This window comes from Octodon degus, unplaced genomic scaffold (genome assembly GCF_000260255.1).
Source record: "Octodon degus isolate 3935 unplaced genomic scaffold, OctDeg1.0 scaffold00035, whole genome shotgun sequence".
Taxonomy (NCBI): Eukaryota; Metazoa; Chordata; class Mammalia; order Rodentia; family Octodontidae; genus Octodon; species Octodon degus.
This window is the reverse complement of record NW_004524611.1, coordinates 12,867,310-12,893,472: the sequence shown is the minus strand read 5'-3', so window position 1 is coordinate 12,893,472 and position 26,163 is coordinate 12,867,310. Positions and strand designations below refer to the sequence as shown.

General features: G+C 57.3%; 1 protein-coding gene across 1 annotated transcript in view; it reads left to right on the top strand.

Moving 5' to 3' along the window:
- The first annotated feature begins 6 nt into the window (after positions 1-6).
- Positions 7-26,163, top strand: part of Clip2 (CAP-Gly domain containing linker protein 2) — a 47,358-nt gene continuing 21,201 nt past the window's right edge. Inside the window, exons 1-6 of the mRNA XM_023714309.1 lie at positions 7-129; positions 11,874-12,059; positions 21,723-22,285; positions 24,590-24,714; positions 25,370-25,583; positions 25,922-26,119. Coding sequence (XP_023570077.1) covers positions 11,936-12,059; positions 21,723-22,285; positions 24,590-24,714; positions 25,370-25,583; positions 25,922-26,119 — 1,224 coding nt within the window. The 5' untranslated portion in view covers positions 7-129; positions 11,874-11,935. The remainder of the gene's footprint in view (positions 130-11,873; positions 12,060-21,722; positions 22,286-24,589; positions 24,715-25,369; positions 25,584-25,921; positions 26,120-26,163) is intronic.

The following is a 26,163-nucleotide window of genomic DNA, read 5'->3' as shown; positions in this document are numbered from 1 at the left end:
GGGCGCCTCCCCTTCCCGCGGCCACGATCGGAGCCTGGCGGCCCGGGGTGGCCGCGCCGCGGGGGGGCGCAGCATCTTCGCCCCGGGCCGGGCGACACGAGCGGCCCCGAGAGCCCGCGCTGGAACCAGGTAGGCACCGCCCGAGGGTCGCGCGGGCAACAAAGGACGCCGAGGCGCGGGGAGCGCGGCGAGGTTGGGGCGTAGGCCGAGGCGGGAGGATCTCGGCCCGAGTGGGCGTGGGCGGGGACCGGGCGCGCTGCACCTCCAGCTTGCCCGCCAGGCCGGGCGCATCTCGGGCTGCAGGGCTCCTCGGTGGCGCCGGGACCCCTGTCTCCTGCCATGGGCACCGCCCGAACCTCCGACCCGGGTCTGCAGCGGCGCCCGCCCCGCCCCGCCGCCGGGGGTTGCCTGGCGGGCGACGACCTCGCGAAACTTGGCGGCAGTGCGGGCGGGCGGCCGTGAGGCAGCAGATTCGTCCCCAGCCCCCTCCATCCCTGGTGTCGCCCGCGTGGACCCCGCAGGCCCCGCCTGCCCGAGCCGCTGCCACGCAGGCCTGGCCCCACCCTGCGAAGGTCAGGCCAGGGGACTCACGCGGGGCGCCCGCAACGACCCGGAGCACGGCGGGCCCTGGCCCTGAGGGGCAGACCGGGCAGAGAAACCGCACCCTCCCGAGAGAGCCGGGGTGGGGGGGCGGCTGATGGGACGGCGGGAGGAGAACCGGAGTGCGGGGAGCGCCCCGCATGCCGTCGGCCTCTTCTCGGTCACTCGCGAATGTAAACAATGAATCCTTCATTTACGGGCGGCAGTCACCTGGTTTGGCATTGCCAGGAGCCGGTGGGGCCTCAGAACCCCAGAACTGGACAGCCGGGTGCCAGGAGGACTAGTCCAGCGCGCGCGACTGCGGGGTGCAGGAGGCCCAGGACCCCGGGGCAGATGCTCCCGGCCAGGATAAGCGGCGGGGCTTTGGCCCAGGACGCACGTGGGCGAGGCCCAAGGGTCAGGCGGCCAGCGGGGCGTTTAGGTGATTGGGATGCAGGGTTTGGAGCGAGGGGACCCCGAGGAGGGAAGGAATTGCAGCCATAGGGTACCTTCGTGCGCACCGTGGACGCCCACAAGCACAGGGTGCGCGAGTGTCTGCGTGCCTGGCCCGGCAGTGATATTGGGGTGCAGCTTCGCGGCTGGAGAGCGCGGAACGGGAGCAGCACTTAGTGCCCAGCGGGCTTCAGCGGAGTCTGCACCCCGACTCCACAGTCTGCTGGGGCGCCCCTTCCTAGCTCTGTGTGTACTTCGGGGGGGGGGGTTCAGCGTTGGACGCCGGTGCCCAGCATCCTGGGTTCAAATTCCTCCTCTGCCACTCTTAGCCCTGTGGCTTTGGCCACCACGCTGCGTTTCTCTGCCTTGATTTCCCCTTCTGTAAAACAGAAGCTTGCGGTTGCGGAGGGACTTGCACACCCGTGGCAGCGCGTGTGCCGCTGCTGCGCGAGGGACCCTGCAGCTGGCTGCTCACGCCCAGGTTGGCAAGAGGCTCAGCCCCAGGCCCCCCAGGCCTCCTCTGGCCCTGCCACCCGGACACTCGATGCCAACTGTTCTGTTCTGCCCGGCATCCGACGCGGGAGCTGCCCCTGTGCCCCCCACCCAGTGGGCCCCGGAACGCATCGCCTTTGCGCGCCCGGGAGATGCTTGCTTGTGCGGCGGCTCTCGGACGCTCTGTGCTCGCGCCATCTGCAGGTAACCGGTCTCAGTGCCGGTGCGGGCCGGGCCGGACCGGGCCGGAACGACGCAAGGCAGAGGTCGCCCTTTGCCTACGCGCGGTAGCTGAGCTGTGCTGATTTGAGCGCCCGCGAGGTGGGGGGAGGCCCCGCCCCCGGCACCGTGCTCTGCTGGGGTCGCCCCGCAGCCACCCACCTCACACACCTCCACCTGTGTGCTCAAGTTCAAAGTCCGATCATGCTGCCTTCCGATATACTCTGCACTACACGCGCGCACACACACACACACACACACACGGATTCCGGATTCCGGATTCTGGCTTGCGGAGATGCCGGTGTCGGGCGCTCGCCGTGCTCCTCGCATGAACCGAGCTTCTGCCTGTTAGCTTAAGGGAAAGGGACTTCAGTGTAGGGAGCTGGGGACTTGTGTCCGACAGTCACAGCCGCCTGTCCCGGGCGACGGAGCTGGCGGGCAGCCCCTCCTCCACCGCTTCCTCTCTGGCTCTGGTTTCATTTTCTCGGTCTTTCCTGTCGGCCTGGGCATCTGTTCTGTCTGGGACTTGCCTGACTTGTGAGTGTGGCCTCCAGTGATGAATGCGTCCACGGGTCTCCATCGGTGTCAGACTCAGGGTGCCGGGGAAAGGCAGGCCGCTTCCTCTCTGGGCTGGGCACAGCTGGTGGGAGGGGGCTTCTTGTTGGGGTGTTGGGGGCTGAGTTAGGAGCGGGACAGGGGCTGGAATCGCTGTCTGCGGGAGCTCACAGCCACCCCTGGAGCCTAGCTTTGGGGGCACTCTGGGCCGTTGGGGAGGTGGGTGGCTTGAGCCGTCTGAGCCCCGGCTCTGGTTGCCTCCTAGGAAAGGCAGCAGGGTCCTGACTCACCATGCAGTTCAGGCTGGCCTTGAACTCACAGCCATCTTCCTAGCTCAGCCTCTCAAGTGCTGGGATTGCAGTTGTGTGCCCCATCCCCCAAAGCTAGGGCTACAGCCTGCTGGGAACAGTTGGGCAGGACCTTTCTATGTGGAGGCTGTGGGGTGCAGGCAGACAAGACCTGCAGGTGGGAGGTCACAGTCAGAGGGAGGAGGCACTGAGGGAGAAAAGCAAGAAGGTTGGGGCAGGGCAGCGGTGCACACCTTTAATCCCAGATCTCTGGGTGGCTGAGGCAGGAGTATCACAAGTGCAGGAGACAGCCTCACAAGTGTGTATCTCAAGATGAACTATTGAGGCTAGGGATGTAGCTCAGTGCGCAGGCTCTGGGTTCAATCCCCAGTACCGCCATAAGAGCAGCTTGGGCAACAGGGAGCAGAGTATGGGCTGGGGCCTCAGTGTCCCAAGCTGAATGTGAACACAGGTGGCCTGTGCGCCATCCTGCCCAGGCTGTTCCTGCCCGACAGGCTGTAGATCCGTCTGTTCCCTTTATTCTTCCACCGGAAGGGCAAGTGAAGCATCGGAGAGGGTCTCCTGTGTTCTCTGTCTGCTTCCAGAAAAGACTCAAGGTGATTTACTAAGAAAAACACTGTAATGAGATTAAAAATAAGGAAGAAAATTGGAGCCAGGGGACAACGAGAGTGGCTGGCATTAAAGGAAGCTGGAGGGGCCTTCTGGTTCAGGATACACGCTTCATGGCGGCCACATGTCCTGGGTTCGAATCCTGGCTACGCTGTAGGTTAGTGGTGTGACCCAGAACAAGCAGCTTGATGGCTATTGGTAAAGTGGGGGTCATAATACCTTTGCAGGGTTGTTATGAAGATTAGATGAGTTAGTGGGTTTTTTTTGTTTTTCTTTTGAACTGGGAATCAAACTCAGGACCTTGTTTGTACCAGACAGGTGCTGCACAGCTAAGCTATCTCATCAGCACATGAATTAGTACTTATAATTGAGTCTGCATCCCCGACTCCACATACACCCGTGTGGATTCTGGGTCCCCCACAGTGAAGGAACAAGCACTGTCCTGTAATCGTGCGCTGGGCATCGCAGAGAGCAGAGATTGGTGTGGACACTGCTGGCCCTCCCAGAGGTCACCAGCGCTGGCTAGGCCTTCACGTGCCCAGCAGGTTCCAGATCCAGTTTTTGGTTTTGGTAGCACTGGGGATTCAACCTAGGGCGTGTTGAGCTGCATCCCAGGTCTTTTGGTTTTTATTTTGAAAAAGGGTCTTGCCCTGTTGTGCAGGCTGCCCTTGAACTTGTGATCCTCTTGCCTTAGCCTGCCTGCGTGCTAGGATTACAAGCAAGGATCACCATGCCGAGGGCTGTGTGTGTGTGTGTGTGTGTGTGTGTGCGCGCGCGTGCACGCACGTGCGTGGTGTTGTCAGAGATCAAGCTTAGGACCCCACCCCAGCCTTTTTATTAGGCTGTGTTAGTGGGACATGGTCACAATGCCAGCAGTTTAAGAGGCCAAGGCAGGAAGATGGCAAATTTGAGTTCAGCCCAGACAATCTGTTTTGTTTTGAAACAGTAGTTGTCTCAGTTACTCTTCTCTCGTTGCTGGGACAAAATACCCAGTACGCAAAATTAAGAAAGGAAAGGTTTATTTAGTTAACAGTTAGAGGAGGTTTCAGTCCATACTCAGCTGGCTCCAAGGTAGAGCCAGCCAACAGCGGGTCATGGTGAAAGAAAACAGCGGAGAGCAGAAGGGAGGAGCAGCGGCTGCTGCGGCTAACCTGCCTCTGTCCCCTCCTTACACTGTAATGCAGCTTACCCACCTCGGGGCGGGGGTAGCACTCACACCCATTATCCCAATATTGGGTCATGGATTAATCACCAACTCTACAAGCTGCCCCATGACTGCGTGAGGCTTGGGGGGGGGGCAAGTAGGCACAAACTATAACAGCAGTGCAGGTTGGCCTTGAATTTGCTATGTAGCCCAAGAGGGCCGCTAACTCACAGTGTACCTTCTGCCTCAGCCTCCTGAGTCTTACCAGGTGTTTTTGTTTTACTAACTTTTTATTTTATGTTTTGTACCATGGGGATCAAACTCAGGACCTTGCACTTGCCAGGCAGGCGCTCACACCACAGAGCTATCTCCCTAGTCCTGACTGCTTTATATTTGATTTGACCTAGGGTTGTGGTGAGTCATCCCGGCTGATCTTGAACTTGCAGTGCTACCTCAGCTTCTAGAGTACTCAGGCTTATCGCTGAGATTTACATTAAGTGGATGGTAGCATACGCAGTTACATTCTACATCTTTTTATTCATTTTTTAAAATGTATTTGGTGGGCTGGTGAGATGGCTCAGTGGTCTAAAGCACCTACTTAGAACAAGCTTAACAAAGCACAGGGACCGCGGTTCAAGCCCCCAGCACCACATGCCAGCCAGCCCCGCCCCCTGGTGGGCTGAGCTGGCCACACACACATAAATAAAATAAATTTAAAAAAATAAAAAATAAAATGTATTTGGTGCAGGGTCTCACTACACAGCTCGGACTTGTAGTGATCCTCCTGTTTTCAGCCTCCACAGCGCTGGGATTACAGGTGTATGCCCAGTCTCAGTGGTCGGTGCAGCATGTGGTGCCAGGGATTGAACCCTGGGTCCAGTGCTTGCCTAAGCAGGCGCTTAGTCCGCTGAGCTATCTTGCTGGCCCTTTTTCTCCACCTTTTTACACAAGGGTTTGCTTCGCTCCAGATAACAAGTGCAGGTCTGCACACACTGTTGTGTTTGTGTTCGCTGTTCTCATTGCTGAATTTTATGCCATCTCATGCGGAAACAACAGAGGTATTTGTTCCTTGTGCTGGTGACAGGTGTTGATGTCCCTTGCAGTTTGGGGCATTGGGAGCGGGGTGCATCATGTTGTATAACACAAGTGCAGCCGCTGGCTACAAGATGTGACCACTCAGCTGCCATCTGGGGACACACTCCAGCCACAGCATCGGGGGAGCCCAGCCCCTGATCACTAACTCTAGTGAATGAATTGTGTCTGTCTTTAAGCCTCATTTCGCTCTTTCTTTCTTTCTTTCTTTCTTTTTTTTTTTTTTTTTTTGTGGAACCAGGGATTGAACTCAGGCCCTTGCGCTTGCCAGGGAAGCGCTTATTCCACTGAGCCATCTCCCTGGCCCCTCTTTCTTTTTTTTTTTTTTTTAAACAGAGTCTTGCTATGTAGTTCAGGCTGGTCTTGAACTCACTGTATAGCCCCGCTGGCATTGAACTCACAATGATCTTCCTGCCTCAGCCTCCTGAGTGCTGGGAGGCATGCACCACCACGCCTGGCTTGTAGAAGCTCTTACTATCGTCCAGTTTTGTGCTTTCTGTCCTGTTCGAGGAATCTGCCTACTGTTGCGTCAGGAAGATATAAATGCCGTGTGGTTCTGCCCTGCAGATGTAGGCCCGCTGTCCCTCGACCTCGCCCCAGGTGGTTAGTGTGTATGTGAGACTCTGTATTAGTTTCCCATCGCTCTATAACAAACCGCCACACTCCTGCAGCTAAAAGCACCTGCTGTCTCAGGGTTCTCTAACTCCGAGGTTGGACACAGATCTCAGCAGGCTGAAGTGGAGAGAGGTCAGCAGGGCCTTGCTCTGCCGGAGAGTGGGGTGGTCTGGGTCCCCTCCTTTTCCAGGATCCAGTGGGCCCCGCCAATCTCATCTCACAGCCCCTTCAGCCGCCTTCAAAGCCGGCAGTGCCAGATTAAGTGTTTCATAAAGCACTGTCCCTCTGCCTCCCTCTTCCCTTTAAAGACCCCATGCACTGGGCTCACCCCAAGCGCCCAGAATTATTATTATTTACTTATTTTTTGTGGGGACTTTGTGCTTGTCAGGTAAGCGCTTATTCTACCGAGCTATCTCCCCAGCCCCGAATTATTTGGTTTCTTCCCTCCATTTGCCCTGTGTGGCAACGCGGAAGGCCCCGATAGGCTTGACTGTGGTTCACTGTTTGGTTGCATAATTCTGACTAACCACGTGGCTCGGACGGGAGGAAAACTGTATTAGTCACTTTTCTGTTGCTGGGACACAATAAGGACGCCCACGAGTGAAGTGGCAGAGATTTGTTTTGCTCATGGTTCAGGGGGCTCAGTCTCTGGGTAACCGACCCGGCCTCCTATACAGCTGAGCTGTGACCACCTCCACGATCGATTGCATGATCCAGCCACCGCCCGGAGGCCCCACTCTTGGACACAGGAGGCTGTGGGCGCATCCAGATGCAAACTGTGGCCTGGGCATGGTGGGGGCGCCGCCCGAGAAGTCAGAAGTAAAGGGGCTGGTGAGATGGCTCAGTGGTCTAAAGCACCTACTTAGAACAAGCTTAGCAAAGCACAGGGACCGCGGTTCAATCCCCCAGCACCACATGCCAGCCAGCCCGCCCCCTGGTGGGCTGAGCTGGCCACACACACACACACACACACACACAAATAAATAAATAAAAATAAATAAAATTTAAAAAAAAAAAAAGTAAAGGGAGCTACCACGAAAGCTCATGTCCTTCCCATGACCCCCGTCCTGCCTCGTCCCTAAGTGGCCTTAGCAGACTCCTTCCATTCCTGGGTCCCCAGCTCTGCCTGTCTCAGGACCTTCCTGTCCTGTCCAGCCCAGCCTGTGTCCATGTAGGCAGCTCACTCAACTGTCGTGGTCACCTGCTGCGTGACCTGAGTGCCTCTCCTCTGTTCTCATTCAGAGAAATGGGGAGCAAGGTACCAGCGGCGCATGCGCTGTGATTGTCCCCAGTTCTTCCTCCCCCAAGGCCGGGTGGAGACCTGGAGACCCTCAGCCAGCAGATCGGGGCTGTTGTCTCTGCAGCAGCCTGGGCCAGTGATGGAGGCTGAGGGTGGCTGCCCGCTGGGCCAGGCTCTGAGACACGGCTGGTTCTGCCCGTGTCAGCGTGTGTGCGCGCTTGTGTGCGCGCGTGTGTGCGCGCGTGTGCGCGTGGCTGTTTCTGCGTCTGCTTTCATCCTGCACCATTGGCAGGGCTGGGAGGTGCCATCTTTACAGTAGGAGGCTTCACCCCAGTACTGCGGGAGGCTGAGGCAGGAGGCTTGCAAGTTTGAGCCCAACTTGGGCAATTTAATGAGACCTTAGCTCGACATTAAAAACGAAAAGGGCTGGGGATGTAGGTCAGTGTAAAGGCCCTGGGTTCATTCCCAGTACTGCAGAGAAAATAAAAATAACCAATGGGAAACCTTGGCCCCAGCTCAGGGAGAGTGGGGGTGATGAGCGTAGTGGGGGGCAGAACCCTGACTCCCAATGTCTCTTGGCCTGGGTGAGGGAAAAGCTGGGGGCTGGCTGGGGGGCTGGCCCTGGGGTCCGTCTTCCCTGCTTGGTCTGAGTATAGGGATCACTGTCTACACTGCCAACGCTGTCTTCTTGGCCTCTGCAATTTGTGTCCAGCCTAGCTTGGCCTTGTCCCTGCTGTCTGTGTGGCTACCAGGCCCCTGGTGCTCTTGGGGTGGCTGGGGACCTCAGCAGGGCCCACTCTACCCTATTCGTCTTCGGGTTCCCCACACCCTTACTGCTGGGTTTGTGGGGTCTGCAGTGGGGGCTTTCTGCTGGGCCCTGGTGACCGGGTGACCCAGTGAGCGAAGGATGTGGTGGGGACCAGGGCGTAGGCACACAGGCGCTGTTTCCTGTTCTCCCTGGCCTGGGGCAGCTGGCAGGAGACTTACACAGGGACCCTCTCAGCCCTGCCCTCTGCTTGCCCCAGATGCCGGGGACATGGGGACATTAGAGTCACCCCTGGTGACCAAGGGCAAGCTGCTTAAGTTCCTGAGTCTCAATCAAGTGCAGTCAGGGTGGCCCTCCCTCTGTGGTGTGGGGCAGTGAAGGGCCTGGGCAGGTCACCCTGGGGCATGTGGGACAGGTGACATGGGGTGTCTGGTGGAGCAGGCTGGGGAGCCCACATCTATCTCTCCAAGGGCCCACCATTGGCTCAGAGTGCCCAGCCTCAGGGTTAGCACCTGCGGATCCCCTCTGGGGCCTGGCCCCCACTTCTGTGGGAGCCAAGGGGCCATTTTCTCCCTCTTCTCTGTCTTTTTTGTTTGGTTTTAGTTTTTTTGTAACAGGGTCTTGCTATGCAGTTCAGGTTGGCCTTGAACTTAACTATATATCCCAAGCTGCCCTCAAACTTTCATTGGTGGTCCTCCTGCCTCAGCTTCCCTAGTGCCACCGCACCTGGCTAATTTACTTTTCACTTAGAAATTATCAAAGCATTTTAAGCCCCCCAAGGAAGGCATAGATGAGGTGGTGATTGCCCGTGGAAAAGCCCCTTGGGCATTCCAACAGCAAGGCAGCCTGGTCAGCCCACCCCTCTGAGTCCCCGCCGACCCCCAATCCCATTCCTTGCAGTCACACAGGATGGCACAGTACCATCCGTGCTGGGGACCAGCAGAGTCTCCCCTGTGTACTATGCCCATTCCAGCCCTGGCCAGGCTGCCCACGAATGTGGGGGCCTTGGGTGGCACTTGTGGAGCTGTGGGAGGCAACCCAGGATGCTCTGTATCCCAGGTGTCCCGAGTCCATCCTGTCCTCCACCCTGCTGTGGGCCTTTTCTGTGTCCTGTGCAGCCTTCCTCTGTGCACAGGGTTGGTCTTCCACGACCTCCCTGTCCCCAAGGCCCTGCTCTGAGTGTGACCACCCTGTTTCACCTGGCCCCTTCCAGCCCATGGGTACCCACCCCCATTTCCACCTGTCTCTCAGGACCTAGAGCTCTGGCTGTGCGGTGTCTCCATGGCCTGAGCTTTAGGGTGCAGCTGTTAGTTCGGGATCTTGGGGTACTGCAGGCCCGGGTACCCAGTTGCTGGGACCCCTGGTGGCCAGCTGAGGGGCTGGGGCACTGCCAGGAGAGCTGGGCTCACTGGCCGGCAGCCGTGTCTCTGCTGCAGTGGCCGTCTTTGGGTGTGGTCCTGCTTCCTGGTGCCTGCCTCGCCTTCCTCCCCCCCTCCCGGGGCCCTGTGCCCGCCTGAGCCAGAGATGGGCTTTTCGCTGCCCTATTTGGCACCTGCCCCAGCAACAGGGCCGCCCATTGGCAGAGTTGTGCGCCTCTTGTGCCCGCCGCCCCCTGCAGCTGAAATGGAAACCTGAAAGGCAGCCGGCTCTGTCTGCAGGAAATGGGCAACACAAAGGGGCCTGCTGGAGTGAAGGGTGCCCGCTGCGCCCCCCTGGGGCCCCAGAGGGTGATGGTGTCTGGCCCTGGGGTGCTCCTGGGCGCCTCTGTCCTCAGTCACCAGTGGCCCATGAAACAGCTGAGCCTGCACCCTGTTTCACAGGGTGAACCCACATCCGTGCTGATCTCAGTGGTCACCCCATCCGAGCTCCCCTGGCCCCTCCAGGTTTGGACCTGAGGCCGAATGGGCTGCTGGGCCGCTCCCTCCTCTCTCTGCTGTCAGATGCAGTGAGGTCCAAAGCCAGATTGTCCCCGCGGTCCTGCTTTGCTCAGGCACCTTCCTCTGTCTCCGGCTGTGGCTGAGTCACAGAGGGGCTGCTGGCCTCCTACCCCCTTCCTGTCTCCTTTTCTCCCTCATCCGTCTGTCCATTCCGGTGCCTGGGGCAGGGGTTGCTTCCCCTCAGTCCCCTCCCATCCCCCAGCTGGGTTAGCCGGGCCTGGCTGAATGGTGCCTTGGTTCTCCTCCTGCCAGCTCTTTGCTGTCCTTTGTCAGCCACAGCAATTGGGCACCATCCCCAGAGGCAGGGTCCCCAGAGGCCAGGGTCTCACAAATGTTATTGCAGGCCCAGGCTTGGGAGGATGGGGGTCAGCCCTGTGTGGTTCTGGCACAGGCTGTCTTTCCGTACTTCTGATGTCTTCTGGTGGGACAGCTGCCACCTCCTCGAGCCTGCGAGGACCAGAGAACCCATGTTTCTGCAAAGCCTGGCATCCAGCCATAATTTGAGCCAGTAAAGAGGCTGAGACAGGAAGATCACAAGCCCCTGTTGTAAAATAAAGAAACAAAGGGCTGGCGGTATAGCTCAGCGGACTAAGCGTTTGCCAAGGGTTTGATTTGCCGTGCCGGCCCCGCCCTTGGGTATGCTGAGCCGATGATGAAGTCTGGGCATGGTGACGCGTGCCTGTAATCCCAGTGCTTGAGAGGCAGAAATCAGGAGGATCACTACAGGTATGGGCTGTGTAGTGAGACCCGGCACCAAAAAAAAAAGGGTGGTTGGCTAGATAGCTCAGTGGCATAAGCACCTGCCTGTAAGTGTGAGGTCTCAAGTTCAATCCTTGGTACCACACACACAAAAAATAAATACAATATTTTTTAAATGAAAGGGTTGGGGTGCAAAGGCTTTGGGTTCAATCCTCAGTATTGAAAGAAATCAAGTCAGAGAGAGAAAGGAAAGAAGAGGAAGGTGGGACGACACAAGGGAAGGATGGGGCCTGGCAGGCTGGGCATGGTGGTGCACACCTGTAATCCTGGCACATGGGAAGCTGAGGCAGGAGGGTTGCCACAAGCCCAGCATCAGCATGGGCTACAGAGCAAGACTCTGCTCAAAAAAAATTAAAAAAGAGATCGCCTGGTGTATGTTGGGCTCCTGAGAGTCTAGTAGGGCACCCTGGCAGTGTCCCCTGAGAGAGGCGTGTCCATGGGGATTTGTGGCCCTGTGGCCTCTGTTCCTCCACCTTCACAGGCCTGCCCTCCTGGGGTTTCCACAGGCCCCAGGCCAGGGCTGGCACCTTAAAGACAGAGGCGAGGCCCCACTCAGGGTCCCTCGGGCTCCCAGGGAGCAGGCTTGGAATGGGGAGGACAGAACTCCTGTCCCCTCAGCTCAGCATGTGTCTCAAGGTCCCTACAGGCTGCAGGTGCCCTGAGGCTTCCCAGAGGGGGCCGTGTAAGGGTGGTCGTCCAGTGGCATGAAAGGAGGTGGGGAAGGGATGGGAGCAACTGGAAGGCCGGAAGTGTCTGGTCAGGGTGACAGCTAGGGTCAGCAGGGACACAGATATCATCTTGTCCTCTATGTTGGGGCATCTCATGAGGGTGGCAGAGTAGGCAGAGCTGGCACCCAGCAGACTAGGCCCCTCTGCCCGTGCTGTGTTGCCCTGTGTTTCCCCGCACAGGAAAGGAGGATGACGGTCCTGGCCCCACAGGTCCAGGCCCCAGGAGGATGACGGTCCTGGCCCCACAGGTCCAGGCCCCAGGAGGATGATGGTCCTGGCCCCACAGGTCCGGGCCGCAGGACCTCTTGGGTGGTGCCAGCAGTGTGGTGTGCCGTCCCTGCTTCTGGTGCCGCCCCTCATGAAGCCTCTATCCACAGGTGCCTGAGGACAGCTGAGAGGATGTGACCCGCGCCCACCTGCCCACTCTGCCAGCGCCACCATGCAGAAGCCCAGCGGCCTGAAGCCCCCAGGCCGAGGGGGCAAACACTCCAGTCCCATGGGCAGGACATCCACCGGCTCGGCCTCCGGCTCTGCCACAGTGGCAGCCACAGGCTCCAAGGAAGGTGTGTGGGGACGAGGGGGGGGAGGAGGGGGAACGGGACTGCGTGGGGACAGGGCTCCCCTGTAGCAGCCCAGAGGCCCAGATTCACTCATAAGTCTTGCTATTGTGGCACAGGGGATCAAACCAGGGTCTATACCCTGAGCTACATCCCAGCCATTTTACTTTTTTATTTTGAGATACACTCTCCCCTGGTGGGTAACTTACCTAGGCCAGGCTTAAACTGGGCAGCAGTGCTCCTGCCTCAGCCTCCCAGAGTGCTGCGGTTATTGTCATGCTGCGCCATGCCTGGCTGGCGGCAAGTTCTTCAGCAACGAGCTATGGAATAGGCTTTTTTTTTTGCCCGCTCTCTCCACCCTTCTTCTTTCCTCCGCAGCTCTGGGAGGAGGGCACCGCTGATATCCCGCTGGGAGGTGAGGAAGGAAGCTCCAGAGGGGTCAGGCGCCTTCCTCAGGCTCTCACCCACAAGAGCCCAGCCAAGATGCGAGCTCCGCCTCCCGCCTTGTGTTCCCACCAGCCTCTGCGGCTGTGCCCTTTACCTTTACCACTGCCTTTGCCTCGCGTGCCTTTGTTTTGAGGGGGGCACAGGTGCCACTCTTCAGACACAGTGATGGGCCTTGCTGGAATCTTTGGGGATGCCCTGGTTCTCCCTGGTTACCCAAGTGTTCCCCAGGATACCTCTAGATCAGCTGTAGGTGAGTCACAGGGCCTGCTGCCTTGTAAAGGCTGTTGAAGTACTTGCTACATTGTGTCTTTGGAGAACAAAGCCAGTACAGAGGCAGCTGTTGTTTGGTTCTTTGTATTCCTTATTTATTTGAACCCAGGGCTGTTAAGCTGAGCTGTATCTCCAGCATGTTTGTTTTACAGACCGTGTTGGGAGTACAGACTAATTGCTTTCATCATGCAGAATTGGTGTATATACTTTTTCGGGGGGGGGGCTTGGAGTCTCAGTAAATTGCCCAGACTGGACTTGAATATGATCCTCCTGCCTCAGCCTCCCAGAGCGTAGGGCTTATAGGTGCGTCACCTTGTTTGGCTCAGATGAGTGTCTCCCTGCCTCCCCTAGGAGATTATCCCTCTGCAGTTGGGCTGGGGACATAGCTCAGCAGTCTAAGCACCTACCTGGTGAGGGCAAGGACCCAGGTTTGATCCCTGGTACCACATGCTATGCTGGCCCTGTGCCAAGCCAGCCACTGAGACCAGGCATGGTGGTGCAGGCCCGTAATCCCAGCGCTGGGGAGGCTGAGACAGTAGGATCACTACAAGTTCAAGCCACGTAATGAAACCCTGGACCAAATAAATAAATGATCTTTCTTGGCATATTTCCTTGTACTTTGCAGTGTAAGTTACTTGAAAGCTCATGTTTTGCCTGTAAGTAAATAGTTATAATGATGAATTTTTTATGTCATGAGAAATTTAAGTGCCCTCCGTTTGGTTGTAAGATGCTATGTTCATTGAAAAAAAATTTGTTTTGAAACAGTCTCACTATATAGTTTAGGCTAGTTTTGAACTCATTATGTAGCCCATGCTGGCCTTGAACTCACGGTGATCCTCCTGCCTCAGCCTTCCAAGTACTTAGATTGCAGGTGTGCCTGGCTTGAGCATTTTTTTAAACCTTTGAAAATTTGTATTACTCCATATTTGTGATATGAAATGGTTGCACTACCTGTGGGGCAATGGTACAGGTACAGAACACATCTTAGTCATTTTCACAGCCCTTTCCCACCCCTGTCTTTCTGTGTCCTTCCCCAGGCAGAGGTCCATGTCCTCGCGGTTGCTGGACAGTTAGACCTCGAGGGCCTGCTTAGTGATGCACTTCGACCACTGGCTGCTCGGCAGTTCTAGTCTCCGCGCTGGGGTTCCTAGACTTGGAGGGGCGCTGAGTGTTCTGAGATCCTACAGCTGGGGCCTGACCAGGGCTAGGAGGTCACCTTGGCCAGGGAAAGGTCATGATCATCCAGGAAGGGACCGATGCACAAGCAGAGTGTGAGGGTGGAGAGGGAGGCATACAGGCAGCTGGCGCAGCACGTGCAAAGGCCCAGCTACGGGGTCGGGGGCACAGTGAGTAGGAGGGAGGCGCTGTGAGTGAGGCCGGTGGGTGCCACCAGCGGGGGCCCCAGGGGCATCTGAACTGAGCCTTGGAAGTGGGGCTGTGGATGTGGGGGTGGGGGAGGCACAGAGGCAGAGAGGGCCTAGAACCTTGTCCTTCCTTACCCTGTGCCTGCTGGGTTCCCCAGGAGAGCTGGTTGTGACCCCTGTGACACCGGGCAGTAAAGGTTGGTGTCTGGTCTGGTGCAGAACACGGGCTCAGCGTGCAAAATGCCTGTGTCCAGAGCCACATAACCCACCCTCCCACACATGAGTTTCTTAGCTTTTACCCATCTGTAATCTCTCATCCTCTATCTTTCTCTCCCTCCCTCTCTCCCTCCATCCTTCCCTCCATCTCTCCCTCTTTCCCTCTCTCTGGGCTGGCCTCAAACTCAAGATGATCCTCCTGTCTCAACCTCCCCAGTGCTGGGATCACAGGCGTGTGCAACACACCCAGTTCATCTTCCCCCTAATCTCAAGACAGATTTGAATTTGATACGAGAAGCACCCATGGGCTGGCCTGATAGTTCAGTGGACTAAAGTGCCTGCTTAGGCAGAGCACAAGGGCCAAGGTTCCATTCTGGTGTGTGTGTCAGCCCCACCCCCAGGGTTTGCTGAAACAGTGATTGAGACTGGGCATGGTGGCATGTGCTTGTAATCCCAGCACTTGAGAGGCTGAAACAGGAGAATCACTGAGTCCAATCTACGTAATGAGATCCTGTAGACCCTGTAGACCCTGTCCTAAATACAGAAAAGAAAAAAGAAAAAGTACCCATTGCCCGTGCTTGGTTCCCTTCCAGTCTTCATTCTTTTTTTCTTTTCTTTCTTTCTTTTTTTTTTTTTTGGTGGAACCATGGATTTGAACTCAGGCCCTTGTACTTGCCAGGGAAGCGCTTATTCCACTGAGCCACCTCCCTGGCCCCTCAGTCTTCATTTTTAAGGCTCAGGAGGTTGTGGTAGTTTTTATTGTTTGTTTGGGGATAGGGATTGAACTCAGGTCCTCTAAACTGTCGTCCCAGGATTCAAGTGCCTGCAAGCAGGCACAGGGGCTGGGGGTTCACTCCCTGGGCCTGCCGTGCCAGCCCTGCCCCTGGGGCATGCTGAGATGGCAATTGAGACTGAGCGTGGTGGTGCACACCTGTAATCCCAGCTCTTGGGAGGCCGATCACTATGAGTCCGATCTAGTAGTGAGACCCTGAATACCTTGTAGACCCTTTCCTAAAATACAAAAAAAGCAAAAAACCAAAACGGTCATCCCTTTGCCAGAGTGTGGGAGTGGCTGTATTTCCAGCCCTTTTAAAAATTTTGCAGGGCTGTCTAAGCACCTGCCTGGCAAGTGCAGGACCCGGGTTTGATCCCCGGTATTATATGCTGTGCTGGCACGGTAGCACACATCTGTAATCCCAGCACTGGGAAGGCTGAGACAGGAGGATCACTACAAGCTGGAGCTGCATAGTGAGACCCTGAACCAAGTAATTGTGTAAATAATGCATTTTAAAAAAATTAAAAATTGTGTTGTTCCCTCAGACAGCTTCTCCATCAATCGTGAAGTTGCCCAGGCTGGGCTTCAGCTCCTATTCCCCCTCCCTGAGTGCTGGGATTGCAGGGTGTGGCTCTCCGTCTCCCACAGCCTCCCTTACCATGTCTCCATGTGTCACTGCACCCCACAGGCAGTGTCTCATGTTGTTGCCATGTGGTGTTGGATGTCACTGAACTGATGCAACAGTTCCCAGGGGGACCACACGGGGACCACATGGTGTCACACAGCTGGGTGGCTGCAGGCCGAGGATGTGGGAGCTGGGTGGTCTGACTGCAGAGGGGGGTGTCAAGGGAGCCACCCCTACACTCTGGCAAAGGGACGACAGTGGCCCAGGCTGCCCACTGCCCTGGCACCCTTTCCCAGCCCCCTCACAGCTGCCTTCTCAGGTCAGTGCCAGACCCTGAGCAGTGGGGAGGGATGAAGAGGCTGCCTTTGTCCTGGTCCTGTCTGAGTGGTGGAGCCCCCTACGGTGGCCCCTGCCACTGTTCCCTGGCTCCCTTACCCATCATGGGACTGGCTGGCTGTGCTCTGGAGCATGGGGCCCTTCCCTGTCCAAGGCTGGGCCTTGGGGGGGGGGCTGGGGGACACTGGGCCTTCATGCACGCTGGCATCTGCCCTGGGAAGTGGCTCGGTGGCTGCCTCCCAAAGCATGATCTCAGCCCTGGCCCGAGGGGCTGGCAGGGGCGGCGCTGGCCAGAATCCTCTGTCACAGGCCCTGAGCCTGTGGGTTTTTCATGATACTGAGAGTAACTCAGGGCTTCACACTGAGCTACTTCCCGGTGCTTTTTAATTTATTTAATTTTGAGCTGGGGCCCCACTGAATTGCCCAGGCTGGACTTGAACGTGGTGATCCTCCTGCCTCGGCCTCCTGGAGTGCTGACATTACAGGCCAACGCTCCCCACCCCAGCTCCGAGCATCCCTGTGAATGACTTGTCCGGGATTCAGCACTTCCTTCCCCTGTGTGGGCCTCCAAGGTCACCTTTGTCCCTTCAAGGCCAGCCCTGCCCTCGCCTCCCCTAACCACATCCTAAACTTTTCTCTGTGGCAGGAGGTGGTGAGGAGAAGCCGAGGCTTCCTTGGGGCCGCGGGAGGGGCGGGGCGCCTCCGAATGCTCCTGATCTCCCGGCAGCGCTGGCGCAATCGATCTTCTGGGGTGGGGGGTGGCGGTGGCAGGCCAGCACTGCCCGCCCAGAGCTGGCCCGGGCTCCCCATGGGCAGTCGGCTCTGCTCTCTCCAGGGTGAGAACCCCCACCCCTCGTCGCGGTCCCCTGGTACCTGTGCAGGGTGGGTGGCGGGTGGAGGCGAAGCGCCTCCTTCAGGGAAGGGGGCTGGGGGTGCAGAGGCAGCATCATCCCGGGGGTGTGGCTGAGCAGGGTATCCTTGGAGAGACACTGGTCGCACTGGTTGCGACCCCCCCCCCCAGCCCCTGTGCGCATTTTGGGAGCTCCCCTGAGGGCTGCTCTGGAGACCCGTATCCTCTGCTCTTTGACCTCAGGAGGGTTTCTGAGGTGTGGAGGGGCCCAGCCAGAAGGCTGCTTGGTGTGTGTGGGACATTTCCATCCCCAGTGTTGGGGGGCAGACTTGGACCCCGCTACCGGAGGAAGAGAGGCACGCAGCGCGAAGGCCACTGGGGTAGCTGCGGCTGTGGGAGGTGAGGCGGGGTGCCTGGCTGCAGGACCGTCCTGCTTCCTAGCTGCCGGCTGTGTGCCGTCGGGAGAGACCTGGGGGGGTGGTTGTAGCCCTGTCATTCTCGCCCTCTGGGAGGCTGAGGCAGGAGGGTTGCAAATTTCAGTCCAGCCTGGGTCACTTGGTGACTTAAGGAAATCCTGGCAAAGTTTTTGAAAGCTGGGGTGCGGTTCAGTGCAGAGGTTCTGGGCTCAGTCCCCAGTTCTGGGGTATCCCTTGCTCTGCCGCAGGGCAGAGCTAGGATGGAGGCATCCTGGGCTCCCCGACTCAGAAAACTCCCGCTGCTGCCGCTCATTAGCATAGCAAAGGCCCTGTGGGATCCCCGGAGCACTGGTCAAGGTGCTGTTTCTTGTTCTTGTTTGAACTGAGAGGTTGAATTTTCTTTTTCATAATAACTAGCAATGTCTGTGGGACCGTGTTCTGTGGAGCCTTCGCGGGGCTGGGCCTGTCTAGGACCCCTCCCCCAGGGGCCATGGGCGGGGACAGAGCTGCTCTGGGCATCCTGGGTCCCCGAAGCCCCTGCTGGTTTTTCAGAGCAGATTCCTTCCCGGTGCTCTGGAGCCCTGCTTTCCTGCAGGTTGCACCTGACCAACTCTTTCCCATCTGACCTGGACAAAATATTTGTGAAGGTGGGGAGTGACTCCTTGACCACGGTGTGCAGAACTACTTGTGATTGCAGGGCATTGAGATTACTTTCTGAATCATTTCCTTTGGAAATAGGCCAAAAGATTACATTCCTTGGTTTTATTTTACTTGATTGATGGATTGATTTTTTCCCCCAGTACTGACTATTAACCCTAAAGCCTTTGCACTGAGCTACATTCTCAGCCCTTGTTATTTTTTAATTTGTAGGCTGAGGCCCCTGCCGACCGAGGTGTGGCAAGGATGCAAGGCCTGTCCTGGGGCCCCGTATCCTGGCCGCTGCAAAGGCACCCTGGTTCTCCTCCCCCACTGTGGGACGAAGCCACCAGCTGCCACCATTCCTCAGTGTCCTTTGGCTCTTTCTGTCAGTTCTGCTTAGAATGGGCGCTGCCTCCTGTGTGCAGGCAGCGCTGTTGTGGAACCAGCTGCTCACAGGACTTCAGTCTGTGGCACTGTGTCTGGGAAGCCCAGGTCTGAGAGCTCTAACAGCCAGGTCCCTTGGGAGGGAAGGGAATACTGAGAGTGAGACCCCTGCTGTTTCTGACTTGGCCCTTGGTGGCTCATGGGGACACTGAGGCACCTTGCTGTGACTTTTCAGGTGACCCTCGGAAGGATGGGGTTGCTATCCCATTTCCTGTGCCTCAACAGCTGGGGAATTTGGAGAGGGCGTGGTCCTGGGAGGCCAGGCTGCAGCAAAGGGGAAAAATTTAGCAAAACAGCTACAGCAGGCGCCATAGGCTTTTGACCTGGATTTTAGCAGCTGTTTAAACAACTGGTCTACAGGCCTGGGACCCTGCAGGGGTGGGCAGCAGGGAGAGATTACCTGAGGGTCCCCATGGGCTGGTGGGGACAGCTGGATGCTGGGACAGCTGGGCAGCAGTGTCTGCTGAGGATAGCTGTGCTGGTGCCCGGAGCCCTGCTGTCTGTGGAGGACAGAGGCATCCACCCAGCGAAGCAAAGTGCTCCAGATCCCTGGGGACCTGGACCACTTCCGACCCTGTCTCCTATCTGCCGGAGAGATGATAAAAGTACATGAGTACACTTGGGGAGTGACCAGCAGTCCATAGAAGCAGCTGCTGTTTTAACAGCAGCAATCCTTGTTGATATGGTGGTGACAGGGACTTGCCTGGTGACAAGAGGGGGCATCATCCAGTTTGTGGCCCTCCTATTGTCCTAAGGAAGTGGCAGCCAAGCTGGTGAGAGGCATGTGTAGGAGAACTCATCCAGGCTGTGGTGCATGCACTTGAGTGTGCACGCGTGTGGCCTCTGCACTCCTGTCCCTGGCGTGCTCCTGGTGCAGGCTGCCTATGGCAGTGTTGTCCTAGATCAGACTGCGGTCTCCAGGAGCTGCATGGCAGGGTCGCTGTGAGCATGAGGCTCGTGCATGGACCTGTGTGGCTGCTGCAGAGCGGGCATGTGACCCCCTGATTTCACTGAGGGGACCAGAGCTGGAAAGGCACCCTGAAAAGCTCACCAGAACCTGGAAGTCCACACAGCCTCCTTCAGACTTTGTATATTTTACCATTAATATATATATATATATATATATATATATATATATATATATATATAGTACAGGGTCTCACTACACAGATCAGACTCTTAATGATCCTGTTTTTCAGCCTCCCAAGCACTGTGATTACAGGTGTGCCACCACACCCAGTCTCATTTGCTGTCTCAGTCCACCCCAGGGGCAGCGCTGGCACAGCAGGCCCCTGCCTCTGCCTAAGCAGGAGATTTAATCCGATGAGCTATCTGGCCAGCCCTCCTTCTTTGTTCTTGTTCTCTTAGTCTGAGTGTAAATGTCTCATCAAAAAGGGCTGGCCAAGGGCCGGGGAGATGGCTCAGTGGAATAAGCGCTTCCCTGGCAAGTGCAAGGGCCTGAGTTCAGTCCCTGGTTCCGCCAAAAGAAAAAAGGGCCAGCCAAATAGGTCAGCCTTAAAGCACCTGCAAGCAGGTGCAGGGGTGGGGGTCCGGGGCCTGCTGTGCCTGCTGAAACAGCAATGGGTGGCAATTAAGACTGGGCGAGGCTGTAAACAGGCAGGTCACTATCAGTCTGATCTAGCAGTGAGACCTGTAGACCCTTCCCTAAAATTAAAAAAAAAAAGTCATCAAAATGGTGGCACAGGTTTACTGTCCACTGGGATGGGCCAGGTGCTGTGCTTTTCCAGGACAGCTCTGTGATGGAAGCACTGATGGGGACACAGGCATGGGGTGCTAAGTAATTTCATCAGCTGTGAATGCCTGGAGGTGGGGTGCAGTTGGGGGTCAGGGGGGCCTTTGCTCAGCTGCTATGACCCTGGTCTTTTAGGGTCTCAGGGTTAGACCATCTCCTGCTGTGGGGAACTGTACACTTGCTTCTGGGAAACATCCTTTCAGGGAGTTCAGGTCTGAGGGAGACTGTCAAATGAGTTTAAGGTGGAGGAGTGAAAGTAACTTCTACAGGAATGGGGCTTTGGCCACAGTCGGGCCCTGTCCCTCATCTCCTCCCATGGAGCTGGACAAAGCACCTATTATCTCAGCCTCATTTTCTCATCTGTAAGATGGGCACCATAGAGTCCAGTTAGCTCCTTCAAGTATGCACCTAACACAGGGCCTGAGTACGTGGCCTAGTGTCCTGAGGTTGCTCAGGTTCCCGGCCCCACCTGGCTCCCAAGTGGGAGGCAGCGCTGACCCTCCACAGGCCTCTGTCCTGACCACCCATGTCCTGGGGTACAGGCAATTGCCTGGTGGAGTCCCCGGGAGAGCAGCCAGCCAGGCCAGGGCCAGGGGCTGCTGGTGGAGCCCCCTGCCCTGTGCTCCACAGGGCAGCTCCGGCATAGGCCTGGAAACTGTGGTTACAAGGGAACACTGCACTGCCCCTGCCAGTGTACTAGGACATGTCGGCCTCTGCAGCAGAGGATTCTCTGCCACATGCTTGGCTGGCAGGAAGGAGGGAGATGAGAGACTGGGGGCAAAGACTGTGGTACCGGGGCAGCTTGAGCACAGTGGGGGGCCCCACACTCGGGAGAGCAGCAGCTCTACAGTTAGTGCCCTTGAGCAAGCCACCTCCTGTCCTGCATCTGCAGCTCGCTGAAGCCAAGTCCTAGACAGCAGCCCCTGTAGGGAGACCCTACCTCTGAGCCTTGGGCTCCTTCCTGCTGGGGGCTGTGGTTAGAGGACCCCTAGCTCCAGCGCAGGCTTAAGAGTCTCCTGCCTCCGCCCCTCCAGGGACTGGGACGGTGGGCGGGGCCTCCTGCCTCTTTCTTCTAGGCGTCTATGGCCGCGTTCTCTTCTGGTGACCAGAACAGGTCATGCCCTTTTGTGGATCCCGGGGCTCCGGGTTCCACCCAGGGGACCCCAAGGTTGTGCATATGCTCAGAGTGTTGAACCTGGAACCTTCGTACTGAACTGCATCCCCAGCCTTACTTTTCTTGATCATTTTAAAATTTGAGACGGGGTCTGGCTGACTTGCCCAGGCTGGGCTTCCGCTCCTAGTCTTCTATCTCAGCTTCCAACAGAGCTGGGGGACAGGTGTGCCCCACCACTCTGCTCTGGGCTCTGTGACCTGGAGGTTCACATACTTGCTCCACGATGGAGCTGTTCCTGAGCTTGCTAAGGGCTGGAGGAGTGAGGCAACACCGCCCTTGCCTCAGTTTCCTCATCTTTCCACCCAGGCTATTCCCTCGGTTCCCAGGCAGGCACTAACTGCAGCCCTTCTTTGTTCACAGGTTCCCCCCTGCACAAGCAGGCATCGGGCTCCCCATCCTCCACGGCCACTGCCACCTCTGCCGCCCCCGAGAAGCCAGGCCCGAAAGCGGCGGAGGTGGGCGATGACTTCCTGGGCGACTTTGTGGTCGGAGAGCGCGTGTGGGTGAACGGTGTGAAGCCAGGCGTGGTGCAGTATCTGGGCGAGACACAGTTTGCGCCGGGCCAGTGGGCCGGGGTGGTGCTGGATGAGCCAGTGGGCAAGAACGATGGCGCGGTGGGCGGCGTGCGCTACTTCGAGTGCCCGGCGCTGCAGGGCATCTTCACACGGCCGTCCAAGCTCACCCGGCAGCCGGCAGCCGAGGGCTCGGGCAGCGACACCCACTCGGTGGAGTCCCTCACGGCCCAGAACCTGTCGCTACACTCGGGCACAGCTACGCCCCCACTGGCCAGCCGCGTACTCCCGCTGCGGGACAGCGTGCTCGGCAGCGCCGTGAAGACCGGCAACGAGTCGGGCTCTAACCTCTCCGACAGCGGCTCTGTGAAGCGGGGTGACAAGGACCTGCGCCTGGGAGACCGAGTGCTGGTGAGTGGGGTGGGGTGTGGGGTGGGAGGTGGGGGCCGGGGGAGGACAGGAGCACTTGGTCCTCACTGGCACCAGGCAGCGAGTGACCAGACAGGCAGTTCACATCAGCCTTGGAGACAGTTGCTGCGTGGCCTGGGCAAACCTCTTAACCTTTCTGATATAAGCCCCAGACATAAAACAGGACTTTCCCCCCCCTCCCCATTATTGAGGATTAAACACTAGGCTTGTGCACTGAGCAACATCCCAGCTTTGCTTTACTTTGCTTTAACTTTTTTTTTTTTTTTTTTTTTTTTTTTTGAGACAGGGTCTTGCTAAGTTTCCTGGGCTGGGCTCAAATTTTCTGTACTGGTGCCTCAGCCTCCTAGGGATGACAGCTGTGTACCACCATGCTCAGAGTGCCTGCCTTGTCTGCCCTGAGGAACCAACCTTGGGCAGCATACCCACCCCAGCCATCTCCAGCCCAGGCCTCTCTTACCTTCCATGTAGCAAGGCTCCTGGTCTGAGGCAAGTGCCACTCACACCCTGGGAGGCTTAACAGGCCAGAAATTGCCCTCCTGCAGCCTGGAGGCTGGAGGTCTGTAGTGACCCTTGAAGGCGCCGGGGAGAACCGGCCCTGAGCTTTCCTTAGCTGCGCAGTGGCTGTCTCAGCCTACAGTTGTGTTGTGAATCTGCTTCTGTCCTCCTCGTCCTTTCTTCTTATTAGGGTACCAGACCTGCTGGATCCTAAAGACTTCTTTCTTATCTGCCTGGAATCCTAGCACTCAAGGGGCTGAGGCAGGAGGCTTGCAAAATCCAGCTCAGCCTGGGCCACTGAGTGATGTAGCGAGACCCTGCTGCAAAATTAAAAAGTAAAGGGCTGGGACGTGGAGGCAGCTCTGTGTGAGGGCCCTGGGTTCAATCCCCGGTCCCACTAAGCAAAAATAACACAAGACCAGAAGGGCCAAGCTCAGTGCTATGTGGGTGAGGCCTTGGTGGCTTCCTGAAAGTCCCAGACATGGGGAGAAAGGCTCGCGCTTGCCTGCTGGTGGCCTGGCCCTTCCCCGCAGGCCAGGCTGGAGAGCCTTCTCGGGAAGACGGCCATTCCTCTGAGCAGTCAGAGCTGGTGTCAAGGCATTGAATATGAACAAAGCGCTGCCAAATATAGGGATAGGAACATTCATTCGGATGTGAATATTCATGGAGCCAAAAAGCGGCGGAAAATGTAGTCTCAGGAATAGGAAACTGCAGAAGCATTGGAAGCCTTGGTTCAGGAAATCTAGAAGAAAGTGGAGCGAAGGCAGATGGCACAGGAAGGGGAAGGAGAGCGGAGGTGTGTCCAGCGGGTCTGACTCCTGTCTGGCTGGGTGCTGAGGAGAGAACAGGGAAGGAAAGGCGGAGGCCTCCGTCATGAAACCACAGCCTGGTACAAAGGAAGCGCTGTGGGCCAGGCAGGTGCACCCCTGTGACCCCAGCACTCCCCACTGGGAGGCTGAGGCAGGAGGATCTCAAGGTCAAGTGGAGCCTGGGTAACTGAGTAATTGCAACAACCTTGCCTCAGTAAAAAAGGACTGGGGGTGCTGCTCCGTGTGAAGGACCTGGGTTCAACCCCCAGTACCAGGGAGAAAAAAGTAGCCATGCAGCCTGCTATTTAGAGATGTGCACATAAACACCGACAGTACCACTTAAAGAGTTGAAAGTGTGTACAGGGACAGCAGAAGAACTTCTGGTCTTTTGAAGCTTTTCCAAGAATTTGACACTTTAATCTATGTATATGCATGACTTGGATTTAAATTTTTGAAGCTATTTTTATGGTTGTATTCACACATTTTATTGTCCTACCCTTAGAGATTCTTTTTTTTTTTTAATTATGACTAAAAGAATAACAGAACCATCTTAACCATTTTTAGATCTCCAGAACTGTCATCTTGAAAATCTGAAATCTGGACCCATTAAACAGTAGCTGCCCATTTCTTCTTCCCCACCAGCCCCTGGAAGCCACCACTGAAACCCTTCTGAGAGAGAACGCTCAGGGAGGCGCCGGGATAAACCAGCCCTGCCCACCCAGTGCTGCATTGTCAGGAAGGGTCTTTTCACAGGTGCAGGTGCCTAGGCTCGAGAGAGGTTAGCCCACCTGCCCACGCTCACACAGTGCCAAAGGGGCAGAGATCTGCCTGCACATGAGAGTGAGGTGCATAGGTGCTCCAACCCGTGTCCCTCCCAGCTGTCCCCTCCTCCCAGTCCCCTGTTCTGTGCATACTGGAAGGGGCAGATGGACTCTCAGATCACCCAGGTGCCTACCTCCTTTTCCCCTCCGTGTGCCAACAGGTGGGTGGCACAAAAACTGGCGTGGTGCGGTATGTGGGAGAGACGGACTTCGCAAAGGGCGAGTGGTGCGGTGTGGAGCTGGACGAACCCCTGGGGAAGAACGATGGGGCGGTGGCAGGGACCAGGTAGGTGGCTTCTTGGGAGCTGTGCAAGGGCTTTGGAGGGCCTGGCCCCCTCTGGTGGCTGCCTGCAGGGATGGATGGAGGGATTGTCATGGGAGGAGACCAAGGAGAGACAGGCCAGAGTGGCCAAAGGCCACACAGTGGCAGGCAAGTGCTAGGAACATCACCTGTCTTTGTGGTCCCTTCCTGCCCACATGGCTGAGTGGGGCAGGCAGAGCCAAGAAAGGTGGCACCACCTGTAGCCCCAGCCTGTCACCAGGAGGCTGAGGTGGAAGAATCTCAAGTTCAAGGCCAGCCTGGGAAACTTAAGAGAGACCTTGTCTCAAAAAATAAAACAGGGGGCCAGGGATGTGGCTCAGTAGAATAAGCGCTTCCCTGGCAAGCGCAAGGACCTGAGTTCAATCCCCGGTTCTGAAAAAATAAAAATAAAAATAAAAATAAAAAATAAAACAGGACTTTAGATGGCACATGGAGTTATCAGTCCACGTTGCCAACTTCCCGACTCGCAGCAGGTTTCACAGAGGGACTCAGGTGTCCCGCTTCTAGGTATCCCGCCCTTCGGAGGCTCCAGCCTGCTGGACTGGGTGTGAGCAGTGGGACTCCAGCAGGTCCCATGTTCCTCTCCTTGGGCCATGACAGCAGCTGCGCCTGTCCCCAGGTACTTCCAGTGCCCACCCAAGTTTGGTCTCTTCGCGCCCATCCACAAGGTGATCCGCATTGGCTTCCCGTCCACCAGCCCGGCCAAGGCCAAGAAGACCAAGCGCATGGCCATGGGCGTCTCTGCGCTCACCCACAGTCCCAGCAGCTCCTCCATCAGCTCGGTCAGCTCCGTGGCCTCCTCGGTGGGTGGCCGGCCCAGCCGCAGTGGCCTGGTAAGTGTGGTGCTGGGGGCTGTGGCTTGCTCTAGCCCAGGCCCATTTTCGGAGGAAGGATGGTCCTGTGATGTCTGTTGCTACTTTTAGGTCGCCAACCTGGCAGCTGCACCCTTCTGGGGCATTTGGGAGGGCAGTGGAGATGCAGGGCAGATATTCAGGGGGGCCAGCCGGGTGGGCAGGGGAGGAGCCCCAAGTCACACGTGTCACCATTTCTGTGGGGCTGGCTTGGCAAGGCCAGCGCAGTGATGAGGCCAGTGGCAGCCACCAGGGGTGAGGCCATCTGCTGGGTCCCTGTGGCCTCAGACCCCTGAGCACTGGCCACGCCCTCCCTGCAGCTCACAGAGACGTCCTCGCGCTACGCCCGCAAGATCTCGGGCACCACGGCCCTGCAGGAGGCACTGAAGGAGAAGCAGCAGCACATCGAGCAGCTGCTGGCCGAGCGCGACCTGGAGCGGGCCGAGGTGGCCAAGGCCACCAGCCACATCTGTGAGGTGGAGAAGGAGATTGCACTGCTCAAAGCGCAGCACGAGCAGGTGGGCGGCGGCGGCGGCGGCGGCGGCGGCGGCGGCGGCGGCGG